The 15,000-nt window shown below is 39.9% G+C and overlaps 2 protein-coding genes across 4 annotated transcripts in view; both read left to right on the forward strand.

The window, feature by feature from the left end:
• LOC138014229 (uncharacterized) overlaps positions 1-5,645 on the forward strand; it is a 30,887-nt gene extending 25,242 nt beyond the window's left edge. For all 3 annotated transcript variants that reach the window (XM_068861257.1, XM_068861258.1, XM_068861256.1), the window contains exons 11-13: positions 1,635-1,706; positions 2,345-2,604; positions 3,728-5,645. In XM_068861257.1, the coding sequence (XP_068717358.1) occupies positions 1,635-1,706; positions 2,345-2,604; positions 3,728-3,943 (548 nt within the window). In that variant the 3' untranslated portion in view covers positions 3,944-5,645. The remainder of the gene's footprint in view (positions 1-1,634; positions 1,707-2,344; positions 2,605-3,727) is intronic.
• A 3,297-nt stretch (positions 5,646-8,942) lies between these two features.
• The window catches only part of LOC138059522 (uncharacterized), a 31,906-nt gene continuing 25,848 nt past the window's right edge, over positions 8,943-15,000 (forward strand). Inside the window, exon 1 of the mRNA XM_068905169.1 lies at positions 8,943-9,263. Within this exon, the coding sequence (XP_068761270.1) occupies positions 9,111-9,263 (153 nt within the window). The 5' untranslated portion in view covers positions 8,943-9,110. The remainder of the gene's footprint in view (positions 9,264-15,000) is intronic.

Below are 15,000 nucleotides of genomic sequence, written 5' to 3' on the forward strand. Positions count from 1 at the left end.
TGTGAACAAGGGATCGGCAAACTCTAATATGCGAACTCGACTTACGTTGTCAACACGTCGGTCAACAACATCATTCATTCACCGTGAAGCCAGGGGCCCCAAGAATCAAACTCAACCATGTTATGCCATCCTTGGGTTTCTACCATTTTCACGAGAGAACAGGCCTCGGTTGTGCAAAAGGTGGATAACGCTATCGACCGGATAAATCACTATCCAGCGGATAAACACTAGCAAAACCAATTGAGTTATCCAGTGGATAGCGTTATGCACCCTTCGAACAACCGGGACCTGATGTTTTGTTCGCCGGCCTGAGCATCCTTTAGCTGGCGATTGCATTCTACCCTTCTCAAACTCATTAATAATTCACAAGGCTGTTAGCCAATTAGAGTGCCTCATTTTTGTCACGTGCATGTATCTTGATACCCAATGAAACTACAGATCAAGTAACGCCCGAGTTAGTTCAAGAACGTATCAAGATTTAAATGAACCTTTATGCTAATAAACATTCGGAAAAAAAAAAAACAAACACATAAATAAACTTGCGCACTATGCATTTTAAATTTCCCGAATATTCGATATAAAACTTTCGGAGTACCTCTTATCATTAGCGTCCAGAGCATATAAACGAATTCAGACACCCAATAGCATGTCTGCACTCAAGACTTGAACCTTGTGTCCTTCGTAGTCTTCTGAAAGTCCACTGCAATCTGCCATTCAGCGAAAATGCTCACAGCCCAATTACTATTATATTTAGTTGAAACTGGAACGGCCTTGTTGACCGAATCACCGTTCTTGGGAAGACGATTTTGCCAGGCGAAAACGACGTGATTCTGACTCGCTTTCCATCACGCCCTATTATGTGAATTTATTCAAAAAATCTACCTTTTAAACTCACCCAAATATTGAATATTCATTTCTTTAAAAATTACTATTACTTGTCTGATAAAATGAAACAAAAAGATCATCACATGCATTACACTCATAAAGTAAAGTCACTGCTTACGAGCCAGAAGGCCCATCAGGCCGGCGCTTATCTCCGGTTTCCGTAGCATGAAGCGACTAGGAGTATTTCTACTCCCTCCTGGATGGGATGCCAGTCCATCGCAGGATTACCCCCAGCATTTCGCCGGTACCCATTTATACACCTGGGTGGAGAGAGGCACCGTGAGAGTAAAGTGTGCTGCCCAAGAACACAACACAATGTCCCCAGCCAGAACCCGAACCCGGACCACTCGATCCGGAGTCGAGCACTCTAACCATGAGTGCATTGCACTCATACTTAGTGAAAAAAGGTTGAGAAGTCATGTGAAAATCTGTTTCATTAGGGGTTCCAAACACCTTGACACCGCCTACGGCGTCGTGCTTTCATCTGTTTCTCGGTGTTTGGAATCCCTGGTGAAACACTCGCACTCGTTTTTGACATATTACAAGAACATTCAAGCACGGATCCCGGATTTTTCTTAGGGGGGGGGGGGTGGGGGGTGCACCACTAACTAAAAGGAATGGGGTAGTAGGGGGTGCGCACTCCTTGCACCCTCTCCCTAGATCTGCCCATGACATTTGAGTTTGCGTTGTATGTGTTAATTTGGCTTAAGACAACTTGCTAACGAACAAATGTGCATATATTTCAACAGATCGTGGTGATCCTAACGACACCGATGTTATGTACCCCAAGATTGTTAATCATTTACCAATGAAGTCGAATGGTAAGGTTTGAAACCTTTTCAACCAATAATTTAAGGAGATTAAAGTGTATCCCCAGATGATCGTGAAGAGAGAATCCAGGGAAACTCACCGACCAACGGGTGGTTTTTTGCTAACAAACGGTGGGGTCTCATCGGCTGGGACAACGCGAGAGGGCAACCGCTGGCCGGTCGGCTCTGCTGGTTGAGTATCGGACTACGGTGCGGGAGGCCCTGACAAACTGCTACCTTTGTTGAGAGTGCAAAGGGGTGGACTAACTAGTCTTCTCGGATAAGGAAAATAAACCATAGGCTCCTTCTCACAACTTTCCATGTTCATAACCGTACAAGGGACGGTAAACAACCCACAGACTATTCATAAAGTGCACACAATGCGCCTAGGAGATGGGGTTTGTTTTGTTTGCAATTCATGTCAGCGAATTTCAAATCCGAATTTTATGGGTCTGGCCCTGGTACTTACTTTTTTCTACCAGCGAAAACGGCGTTTGCACCCAATGGCATAGGAAACTGCCACATTCCCATGTTGAATTCGTGTCTCTGCTGGCCCAGAGGGTATCGACAATATTAAACAAACCTTAACTTGGATGTCGCGTTATCGTAAACATATCAAGCCCTTAAATATGTTTTTTTTTTCAAATCAGATCCGGAATTCTTCTATGCTTGCTATTATCCAGAAAATGAAGATTTTACGCGAGCGGTTGCGAGCATTGTCAACTACTTTCGACAGAATGGTTACCCAGTTGAAATGGACGTTATGAGCAGCAACGAGATGGTTAATCTGGGTCCAACTCGTTGGGCAGAGCTGAAAATCAAAAAGGCGAGCAAGATACTCGTATTTTTGTCACCGGGCATTCTGCGCATGTGCGGAGTGGCTGACGAGGAATCGCAATCCTCTCATCAGGTAACGTATAGTAGTTTGCTGAGGGAGTCACCGTCATAAAAACGCTGGGGCTGTATAAGACCTTTAAAGGAGCACTCTCACGTACCATAGAGTTAGTGCTTTTAGGTCAGTTGGTGCTAGTAAGATAAGACTCGTAAAATAGCACTTAAGCCCCGCACACAAGTATAAATACCAACAGGATGGTCCGTAAACTTGCAGAGTTAGTGACCCTATACTCAGTGAATATATTGAAATAAGAGTATTACCAAACCAAGATATTATAGCATAGGTACCCCAAGCTCACGGAGAATCGTTGTTGCGTTACATAAATTTTATAAGGGTTTGTATCGGGAATTTAGCGATCGATATTTAGGGCATTAAAACAACACCACGTTTAATGACGCAAGGAAGAAGAAATCCTCATATGTTATTCACCACGTTTAAATACAAGATGATGTCTCCGCTGAAAGTGGAAGCGAATTCCACATGCCTCCAATTCGGTTGAAAAAAGATCACTCTGGCATAATTAAGTTCGTGTTAAATGGACTCGTATGCCTTTACAAAATATCAAGAAGCAGTGCTTCTTGTCACGGTTATACTTATGTTCGATTTTTTATTTTCTGGCACACTGCCCTTCAAGATAGAAGCCTCAAATTTCACTTTACCTATTAATACAGTCTTTTTTTTTTTTGAGGTAAAAACGTCTAATTTGGGGCTGAAAGTTTGTTGTTTTTTTCGATCTGAGCTTGAAAACGTTCTAAACCATTTAAGTTCGACTAAAAACTGTGTTGTTATTCAATGTATCATGCAAGAACAAAAAACGTCCAGATGAGGCGTATGGGACGAAGACCGAATACCACTAAATTCTGCTATCTACAAAGTGATGTTTGTCTTCAGAAAATAAGAACCAATATAACCTAAATTTCCGTTAATTATTATCTAGTATGTAAGATCCTGTTTAGGCTAAATTTTAAAATGGAAGCTTCTTACTTGTGGGGTTTTACTGCAAATGTTCTTAAAAAAATTGTTCTCAGCCGGAACGTCCTTATAAAAAAAAGGTTCTTAGATAAAAAAAGAGTGCATATGGAAACTAAGCAATTACTCTTCGAAATAGCACCAAATGTCTCAAATTTGCGTTTTGCAGGAACACGAGCGAATCTGGTATGAAATGTGCTTACTACGAACTATTTACTCTCAAACTCATTCCGCCGCCAAGATGGTATGTATCACACAGCCTCGAAGAATGACCATTGACCCGCGGGATGTCCCTTTGTGGGCCGAAATGAGATACAGATGGCCCGAGGACAAGAGGAAGATTTTGAATCGTTTGAATGACAGACCTTTTATCCTGCCTTTGTAGAATCTAACTGTTTGCAGCATTTTATTTTTGTAAACTGAAGAAAAGACCAATAGGCCGGTGCTAGTTAATTGAAACATTCCGGCTGAGCACAGAAGAAAACTTCATTTCAGAAATTCATTTATCTCAAGACAGGAGCTCGTGTAAAGAGGCCTGAAACTCTTATCTCTCTCTTTCTGTGCTATGTCACTGGGTTATATAAGAGTGTATGAGCATAAGAGTGTAAGTCCGTGGTGACAATAGGCCCGCACCGCGTGCATAACTCACGAAAATACACAGGTCTGTTGGAAGCGTTCTTGAGTTTCAACAAATGAGCCCCAAAATCGGCAAGAATTTTTGACGCTGATCAATAATAAAGAGGCTGCTATTTCCGAAACGATGGAATTAATTGGTGATAAATAACCTCGTCTAGGAGAGTAAATTTTTAACTTTGCGGAAACAATGGCCAACCTGATGAGTTGGGCCGTTGTGACCTTTGTGTTGAACATGTCGTAAAACTTTATAACACTTGAAACAGATAAGGTAACTTGATAATAGCGGCCGCTGAAATCGACGTCACTTTCGATTTTGCGATTTACTTGTGCAGCCAAAAGTACAATAGAAGAATTAAACTTAGCAAAAACCTCCCAAAATGTGTTTTTGCTGAAAGTAACTTTTCATATTCGCGGCACAAAATTTATGTTTTTGTCATGTTGCAAGTTTTGCTGCTGGTGGCAACATATTTTATTGTCGATCGACAATTCCTGAAAACTTCCTTCTGCTCTTCCTAAAAACTTTATATCAATAGTTATTTACTTTTGGATTCATATTTGTTTTGCATAAAGAATTTTCGGTCCTTTGTATCTGACAGAAAGTCGTATATTTTGAGGTCACCCATCCAAATACTAACCCCATCGGACCGGGCTTCACTTCAGTGAAATTTTATCTTAGAAAGATATCAGAGGCTTGTGGTGATAAAGAAGTTGAAGGGGAATTTGAAAATGATCAACATGTCAGCCTCGAATCCATTGTTTCCCGATTCCCTTTTATTTTCTTCTATCTTTTTGGGTTTAGTAATTTGCTAGTAACCACATGTCTTCTCAGGGGGATCTTTACCCAAGACATCTACCACGGCACTATAATGATATACGGTACCAAAACAATATCGTTTACTATTAGAGCTGCATACTGCGCAAAGACAACTTGAATCTCCTGGAAAACAAAACGCAGCTCAGTCAAACGCGAAGTTAAACATTCCAGACAGTTACAGTAAGCACCCGCATACAAGAACACTTTTTTCAGGTTTGAGGCTGATCGTGTTCTTGCTTGAGGGGTGCTTAGTGAGAAATCAGCCTGAAAGTGTTCTTAAAATGTTCTTAAAATTGGTTTCAGAAATACTTCAAATTATATATTACTTTAGGTTTAAATTAACGTACAATGCTGTTTGTAATAGATTTTATAGTTTGTAATGGTCCTGAACACCATAGTACTTTGATATAATTTACTGTACTGTATTGTACTGTACTGTATTTCCTTATCCTAATACCCTTTCCCTCTGTATTAAGAACATGTTTTATTTATCAGGCTGAATTTGTTCGCATTTATACGGTGCTTTATTGGGCAAATTTCAACCTGATGTTCTTAATCCACTTGTTCTTAATCGGGGTATTTACTGTATATATTGTACAGTAGTGTCAATAAAGCGATGTAGCTTGAGTCTCATAAATGTTGTCTGCTCCTTTGCCTATGCCTGTTTTCCTTCAATAATTTCAAAATTTGGCTGTTATCAATCTTTGGCGGTTTAAATGGTTTTGGACGTGGTTTGCCTGAAGAAAACTTTTTGTATTCAGAAAGTCCTTTACCTACAGCAGAGCAATGTCAATTTGGGTATACTCCAGGAGCTAGGATCAAGAAAAGACGACGGGTGCTGCAAGAGCAATGTTACAAAATAATACTATCGTTGGTTGAAAAGGAAGGGGGGGGGGGGGGGGGAGGAAATCGTCAAGCTCTTGCGACATGCATTTTAGCAACTATTTTTGTGGTACTCTCTCAGTAACCAATGCGAAATCTTTAATATAAACTTTTTATTTTCTGTCTTTACACTAAAACGCTTCGCCCACATTGTAGGACCTGAACGAGATGGAATAATTAATTCAGTTTACGTCTGAAACAATGGCCGTTTCCATGCTAGAGACGCATAATTCGTCTTGGACGAGCTTGCCAATGGGCAAACATTTTGTGTGCCTCTGTTAAGGTCGTCAGGAATAATATGCTAAAACGGGGACATGACGCATAATACGTTTCGACAAACTTTCTACTTTAATACGTCTTCGAGGATGCACTAAACTGGATACTTCGTTCAGACGCATTACGCGTCTTGTCCCCGTCTTTTTACTACTAGTACACGAATCATAACAGACGCAGAAAAAAATGTTTGCCCTACTTCGTCCCAGACGGTTTAAGGCTGTCATATAGTTCGTCCCGTCTTAACATAATACTTCGTCTGGACGGATTATGCGTCTCTAAGCTGCTTTTAAAAAAAGGTGGGAAGGGCATAGTTATTTCGGTTTCTTTACCTGTTCTTCGTTCCTTTTCTGTTCGTGTTTTTAAATAGACCTTTTTACCAATACGGCAGCCATTTTGATTTCTATGGTTTCGAATAGCCATTATGGGATGCCCAGGGGGCAAATACATATTAATTTGCCCCCTGGGCATCCCATAATGTCTTTCGAAACAATAGAAATCAAAATGGCCGCCGTATCGGTAAAAAGCTCTATTGATAGCATTGAACATTAATTTTGTGTGTGTGTGTGTGCGCAACTACTTTACTATGGTAATTGTTATACACTTGGCCTTACAGACTAGAGTAAACATGTCAGAACAGAGCAAATGAGTCAATCACGGCGCAAAGCAAATGCCTTGCAGCCGCCTCTAAGAACGAGAAAAAGCAACAGAGAAAGTCCCGATTCAGGTTTCGTTTATTGGTTGAACGCGGGCCCGTTTAACTGATAGAGAAAATTTGCTTCGGGTAAGAGGGGCACCCTCCCAGCTGCCGGTAAACTTTCCTTCTTTCTTTCTTTCTTTCTTTCTTATACCGGTAAGTGCAAAAAGCTCATGCTATATCGCGTTATAATCGAGAATTAAACTAAGCTATACAAAAGAAACGTTAATATAACCTAAATACATAAAAAGAATAAATACACAGGGAATTTTGAGTAGATCTAAAGAGATGTCTCTTTGGTCTATTCTTGAAAACCGAAACCGACGGACTAAACTTAATGTCCATGGGTAAGGCCTTAATTCCATAGCCTAGGAGCAGCGACCGAAAAGGCCCTGTCTCCTTAAGTTTTCTGCAGGTGGGTCTTAGGTATTTGTAAATATAACTCTCTGCTTAACAAACAACTAGTGTAATTCCTGGAGCATATAGGACCAGTACAAGCAGCCCTAGTCAATTGAGCTACAAGTCGCGCAGCAACGTCAATTCTGAATACGTTGTAGTTTTGGAGAGCCTATACGAGCAGCGAATTACAGTTGTCCAAACCTGAACAGATGACAAAACCGTGAACAAGGATCTTTTTTTAACCGTCAGGTACCCGCGAATCTTAGCAATATTTGTCAGATGGAACCGTGGGCAGACAAAGAAGTTACATCTTTGAAATTGGACCAAGAAAGCCAAATGGGGACAGTAAATAGGACTGTGACCCAAGGAAGCAAGAGGCGACTCAGAAAGAAGAAGAAGAAGTAACATCCAACTAACTTGATTTATCGAGTTAATTAAGACAGTGCAAAGTGACCTATTGTAGAAGAAAACTGAGCCCATATTTATCATCAGGAGCTCATCATTGATGGACCTTTGAATGAGGCAGAGTTTAGAAAAGTAATAGTGTTCTGTTAACATCCCACGATTAATTAACGGTTTTGATTATTTAAGAGATGGAACAAATTGTGTTTGATGCAAATTACAGGTGCATATCATAAACAATGATTCGCATCACACCATTTCTGGTTCAGCTCTCAGCAGGCGAGCACCACAATTGCCAACCTCGTTCCCAGGGTTCTCTCCTTCTCTTCCCCTGTCCAGGAGAGAACCCTAGGAACGAGTTATTACTCGGCATACTAAAGGTGTATAACCTGCGAAGGCAGACGTATTTTCGGCGATCGGAGAGACACGACGTCTGCGTTCGCATGCTAAATGTTGTACCGAGTATTGGTTAAACGTGTTTCAAAACCGGAACTGCAGAAAAATGCACAATAGAATCAGCAAGCGAAAATTCATTGGTTAAAAGCAATACGTGTAACCCCCAGGGAGACCGAATCGCGTTTGTGGTACTCGTAGCCTCGTTAGTATGTTTACCGTATCTCAATTGGTTTCAAAAGGTACTGACTCCAAATTTCGAATCACGTAAAAATTCACCAGGGCCTCCTCGAAAGCCGATTAACGCTAATCTAAGATTAAAAATTAACCAAGCAGTTTATTTCTCTACTCCCAAATGCTGTTCAACGCAGATTTTTGGCAGAACTTTACATGAGAAGACGTCAATCTTGAAAAACAAAAATAAGCAAAACAAACTTTCACCAAAAAGTTGAAAACGTGAAACAAAAGTTTACGCTAATCCTGGATTAAGTTAATCGGCTTTCGAGGAACCGGGCCCAGGTGTTTTTAACTGGCTTTCCTCTTGTGCCCTTATGTGTAGTTTACGACATTCATTGTTTGCATTGTCATTTCAAATGATCTAATGATACTTAAAATATAATTTTTTTTTCTGGGAAGCTTATTTTATAAGCTTTAAATGATGATTGCTTTAGACATAACTTCAAATAATTTTTTGTAAAAAAAAAAAAAAAAACTAGGGAGAGAGCAATTTTTCGCGCGGATGGCTTTTCGGAAATGAGTTAAATAAAGCAATATTTCATTTTATGGTTTCCCATATGCATTGTTTTTGTTTATCCTGCCGTGTAAATTTCTCCCAATTATCTCCAATCCAATGCTGATGATATGACGTGTTACTTTGAGTTTGTTATTAACATAATTAAATGTCAGTCACGAATATGTGACAATCGTTTTGTCGAGTCGCCCGTCGACTTGTTTCAAGTTGGAGTGGGAACAAATCATTTTTACCTTTATCCCACTGGACAATCTACCATTTGAAGTCAAGCCGAGAATCTATTCCCAAAGGTATTCGATGAAAAAATGACGCCAATACTGGGCTTGCTCTCCTTGTGGTGGTTAATACACAATTCCATCGTAAAGGGCGAAGATCATTCGCGTGATGATGGTTCCTCTCGCCATCCTTCTCCAATTTGCCGTTTTCTTTGCAAGCGGAGGACTAACCCTTTAGGAAAGGTAGGGAACAATTTGAATCGCGAATTGGTTAGTTCATTTATTTTCATGGTGTATCCTGAATGTTAAGAAATGTACACAAGATATATTCTCTTTAACATGCAAAGAAACACTTCTAGCTGTAGGTCGGTATCAGACGTCGAGAAAGGTACATTTCTTTGCGAAATTCCAAATGCAAATTTAATTTCATTGTTTTGTTAAAACTTCAGTAACTGACAACTTCCATTACTACTAATTTTGTTCGGTTTGTGCATGCCATGCGACAGGAAGTAGATTACATGTTAAATGGAGACGAACTGTCGAGATAGCGAGAGGAGGGACTAATTTAAGAATTTTGTATTAAGCACAAACACGTTTGTTAGGGTTTAGGTCGTCACATTCAGTCGTCTTTTAGGCCAGATGAAAAATTCACTTCTCATGAATTTTCGTGTCGAATAATGTTTATTTCGCAAACGTATGCGATGCCAACTATAAACATCTTAGGCAAGCTCGTTTTTTTGCATCACGAACATCACATTTTGATTACTGTCACCGCTTTGAGAATCGCACACTCATCAAGAACGTGATGCATACGTAGTGCACTTTGTTTGGGTGACACAGGAGCAAAATACGTAGAGTTGTGCTTGTATTTTAGCGGAGAAGGTTCGAAGATTGTGGATATTGGCGATGTTAATACCAAATAAAAGGCAGATTTAGTCCTTCTACAGAGCACCAAAGCCGATTAAGAAAAAAGGAGACTTTTTCAGGGATATTGAGGTTTCCGAAGTGCTAGCAAACCAGCAGAAAATCGGCGGGATACTGAGATGCGATGTTTTTTGTTTTTGTGTGCTTAAGTCACGCGATGCATCAATTATTTTACACCCCCTGTGGTTTACGTTAGTGAGCGTATCTCTTCAATTATTGAAAGGATAGCAGTATGTTTTGTCTGCACATTTTATCAGCCATTCTGACAACAGATATGGTTTTGCATGGACAAAGACGCTCCTAGACGCTCCACGAGCGTAAACTGAGTTGCCGGTGGTACGTGTTACAAAAATAGAAGGCACTGAGTTGGGTGGTGTTCCAGTTAATTTTTTCAAGTGTGGGGCCATTGAGACCATTTGAGAGGTTACCCACATGTCGTGCTAGCCTTTGGCTCACCGCATCATGTTGTCGTGTTGACTGTGTCCCAGGGGTGAATCCGAAAATTCCACAAAGAGGGGGCCAAAGAAATTGCGTCAAGAGCGCACCTCCCCATCCGAAAAGTTCACTTTTAGTGATGTATATCTATCAAGGCAAAATGTATTTGAAATAAGAAAAGCTCTGAAACTGGACTAACCATTGTCTTAAGTAAAACTGCCAGATGCACACTGCACCACATGAAAGTCGATTGGTTACACAGGGAAAAGGGGAGAGAGAGCCCCTGATGTCCTGTCCCGTTTCCTGAAGACGTTTTCCTGCATGTCATGCATGTCTTGCAGTTGCACTAAGCACACGTTTATTTCACACACTAAGGAAGGACTGTACATGTTGTTTCTGTTTCATAATTCCTCTTCTTTTCAGTTTAATATGATGCCTGGACAAATTTTTTGGCTTAACGTTTGCATTAAAAAGTACCGTAAAAGCCGGGAGTTAACAGTAAAAGGCAAGCTAAAAGATACCCGTGCGAGAGGAATATTTTTCAAGGTTGAAGAGAACGCTCCGGTCAACGATCGACCGTTGATTTGGAGTCGCGGAGCGTTCTCTCCGACCTTGAAAAAAATTCCTCTGCCACCCAGGTAGCCAAAAGACAGATCAATTTCCCATTCTCAGCGAAAGATTAATGGCAATAGATCTTAAAAGCACTAAAATTTCAGCAGTCTCCGACTTCTTGAATTAAGGGTCAAAAGGAAGAAATCATGATCACGTGCTAGGCAACCACAAAGGTGAAGGTGATCATCTTGTGTCAACCTTCCTGTTTACATTGAATGAATTACAGGGAATAATGTTAATTGTTCGTCGTTTTTAGAGTAAAACAACGTACATTTTAGCCAAGAAACTTCCGTCTTTAGTTTTTTTTTGATTTTTTTGTGATATTTGACGAAAAACTTACATTTCATCTCTCGGGTCAGGAAACCTTTTTTGTCTGTTTTAATCAAAACAGAGTTTGTATTTGAAAATCTAAACATCTAGGAGATGCAAAATCATACTAGTGAACACGGCAACCTCAACTATCGCAAATCACAATTGCTGACAAACACAAAAGCGAAGGAAAAGGTTAATAAATATGAAGTTTTTTACTATCTGAAAGTTTTTGGGCTCTAAAGCGATACAATAGTATTGTTGAAAAATCTTCGTGCTAATGAATAATGTAAACAATCTTCGCACCAGTAAGTCGTAGCAAAAACTGGATTAATTTAAAGAAATATGGTTGGCCTCATTAAAAAAAAACTTCGTTTTACACCACAGTGACACAACAGATCTTTTTCTGACGTTTAAAACTATAGCTTCCAATTAATAATTTGCCAGGAAGAACACGACTTCCTGTCATCTTTATGAAAACTGCCCGCGGGGTGTCAATTTGAATCCACGCATGCAAGTTTGTTAAGCCCGAATACACAACACGATGAATCAACAAAACCTTCTTCAGCGAAAAAAAATTATTGAAACAACCAACATATTTGCTATTAGTGGCAAAAAACCCTTCCCATTTCGATGCGTGCGTGAAACCAGTCAAGAAACCCAATTCGTGTCAAATCAGATGTTTTTATATTTGTGTTGTAACTTCCTGAATAAAATGTTATGTTATGTTATGTTATGTTATGTTAAGTTATGTTATGTTATGTTAGAGCGGAGGGGTTGGCGCAGTGGTAAGATGTCTGCCTTCCGACCCTAAGGTCCCGGGTTCCATTCACGGGTTCCATTCCTGGTTTTGCCGAGACTGGAATATTTCCGAGGTCGGTAAAATGAGTACCAGCATGCATGGGCTGCTGAGAAGCGGCTGCAATTTGCGCCTAAATATGCTTCCAGTCCGCTGGGGGTAAATTGATCATTGTAAAGCGCCTTTGAGACGTTAGTGATAAGGGCGCTATATAAATGCACCACTTTACTTTTACTTTACTTTTACCTGAAGACTGTGCAGGGTTGACTACAAAAATGCAAAAAGCATGTAAATAGCCAGACAGCTGAGATGCGACTTCAGTAAACACGTACAGTTGCATTCAAGGCGTTCGATTCCCTCGATGTTTGTTTAGCCCATACAGAATTTGCCAGTTGGTTTGAGTGTTGTACATATTACACACAACGGTTAGTAAATATTGTTTTAGAAACAAAGCTCACCCAGTTGATACGGAGATCAAATTGTTGTCGAAGTCCATTACTTGTCGCTTTTAAGATTCCTGATATATATCTTTCACCGCCTGTCTTTATACAATTGATTTTCCATTCTTGAGCTCCAGAAGGGTATATTTTGTTTAAAGATCCACCCAAACGCCATTCTCGTTACAATGACTTTCGACGCCAATGCGGGTTAATTAAATATTCTACTGTGTCCACTGTAGCCGAGATTGCGACATATCCGATATGAAAGGTGTTGCATGTAGATACCCTTGTTTGTTAGAACGAAATCTCTTGCCTGCTTGCTTCGCTCGCCAATTTATTATTTGCCATGTTCCTTTTCGCTCCATAACCCCAACTGCGGTGCGTGGTCCCAGGTTACGAAATCTCGAATGTTTTGTACCGGAATCTGTACTCGGCTTACGAAACATTCGATGCTAATTATCGCTGGGTTTCCCTGAAAATGCTTTTAGTCTGCGCAAGAGATGTATTTACGCCGGACTACCTGCACTGATTTGCGTTTGAAATTTTAATTATGAACAGACAACTAACCTCAGTGTCATGAGTCAGAATCATGAAATTTCATATCGAGTTACATGAGCTGGAAAAAAAAAGGTCCTTGTTTAATGTCCAACCACACGTCACTCTGCTGAAAAAGCTCAACTCCTTGACCTACAATACACTCTTAAGATTTTGTTGCATGATTTCAGAGTTGACAGTGCTCCGGCGACAAAATTCTCTCGTAACATTGTGCCGACTTTATAAGACCCATCTTCTCCATCCATTTCATGTCAGTGAAGGCTGCGGGTTGTTTTTATTTGCATTGACCACTGAGAGGTTTTCTGGAAAGAAGTTTCATCGTTATTTCCTAAAAAGTGAAAAAAGAGTTTCTTTTTTTCCACTTTTTCACTTCGAAAGGTATCTCATTCTTGGGAAGAAATAAAAAAATAATAATAATAACAATAAATATCGTGCATCGTAATGATATATGACGTACTGACTGGGTTGATGAACATTTTAAGATTTCATCTAGAAAGCGTTCTGATTTTGTTTTAAATCTCATTACCCAACGCGGACGTGGTACTTCTCATTTTATTATGTTTAGAGCGGTTTCCAATTGAGTGTCGAAAGTAATTAGATAATTACTTTGGTTTATGGTTACTTCACTCAGTGATTGGTTCAAATTTCTCGCACCAAGTTTTCCAACCAATCAGAAGTGAATGCAAAACCAATCGTCGCTCGCGTGTTCACATTTTCCCGCGCTTTGTGTCGGCAACATGTAATTACTTCGAGTTTTGATTGGTTTACTGGATTGTCTCCGTCCTTTTTGATTGGCCAAAGTAATTACTTTGGTTTTGGTTTTACGACACTCAATTGAAACTCGCACTATAGATCGTTTTCACGTGACGTCATCATTTTCTAAAATCCAAAACTAAAGAGCCACGAAAGTTTTTATCCTCATCAGGCATAAGAGGCGGTAAATTTGTATCCATTTGCAATTTTAAAGCTCAATAGCGTGCTTCGTTTGGAAACCAGAGGATTTTGAATTTCTGAGTTATAGCGATGCGTGACACGAGGCGACGATCGAGTTTATTGAGAAATATATATTTATCTCATGGTTTTGAGCCTTTTTAGAATTTAAAGCATTAGGAAAAGTGCTTAGGTAAATAGCTGTCTGTTCAGTACAGATGATCACTCACCTAGATAGCCAAAGTAAGTAACACGGTTGACACTATTTTCCGGCCGCCATATTGGTGCACCACAGATGTGCACCAACATGGCGTTTTCATACTGGGCTCTGTAAATTTCTGCGAAACATTTCGACGAATATCTGAAGTTTGGGGAACGCACAGGCCTAAAACTTGGAGAAGTGACTTCTTCATTTATCTTCTACAACATCACGAATTCTTGACTTTTTCCACTGGATGGTTTTCGATTTATTTTTTTATTGCGTGACAGTGAAAACGATCTATTCTGCCGTCTGTGTGTTTTAAGTTCGATGAAAGTGGGTTTTGTTACGAAAATCTTTTTTTCTCAGTCTAAGGATGGGTACATTAAAAGCATGTATTGAGCATCTTAGTCAATTCAACGTACTCTTTAGATATAGCCCCTTGAGGGAGAGGCAGTGCCTGGTTTAGAGATTTATCAACCAGTTGATACCAGCTTTTGTGAGTCAATATGTTTGATACTTAACAATTATTCCACCAGCACGGGTTGGATATGAGATGAGACGTAGTCAAGGAGACACGTGCGTAGCACCGACTTGTACTAGTAAATTCATCTCATATCCAACAAGCGCGAGTCTTCCTTTCGTTATTTTGTAAAAAGAAAAAAAAACTGTAGAGCATGTTAAAATGGCTCACACAGCATGATGGCCAAGCTAATAAAAACTCGGCACTGCATTATCGAATGATTTAGTTTTTGATCAAGATAGATATTCTTTAAC

The sequence above is a fragment of the Montipora capricornis genome, chromosome 8, assembly GCF_036669925.1.
Source record: "Montipora capricornis isolate CH-2021 chromosome 8, ASM3666992v2, whole genome shotgun sequence".
Classification (NCBI taxonomy): domain Eukaryota; kingdom Metazoa; phylum Cnidaria; class Anthozoa; order Scleractinia; family Acroporidae; genus Montipora; species Montipora capricornis.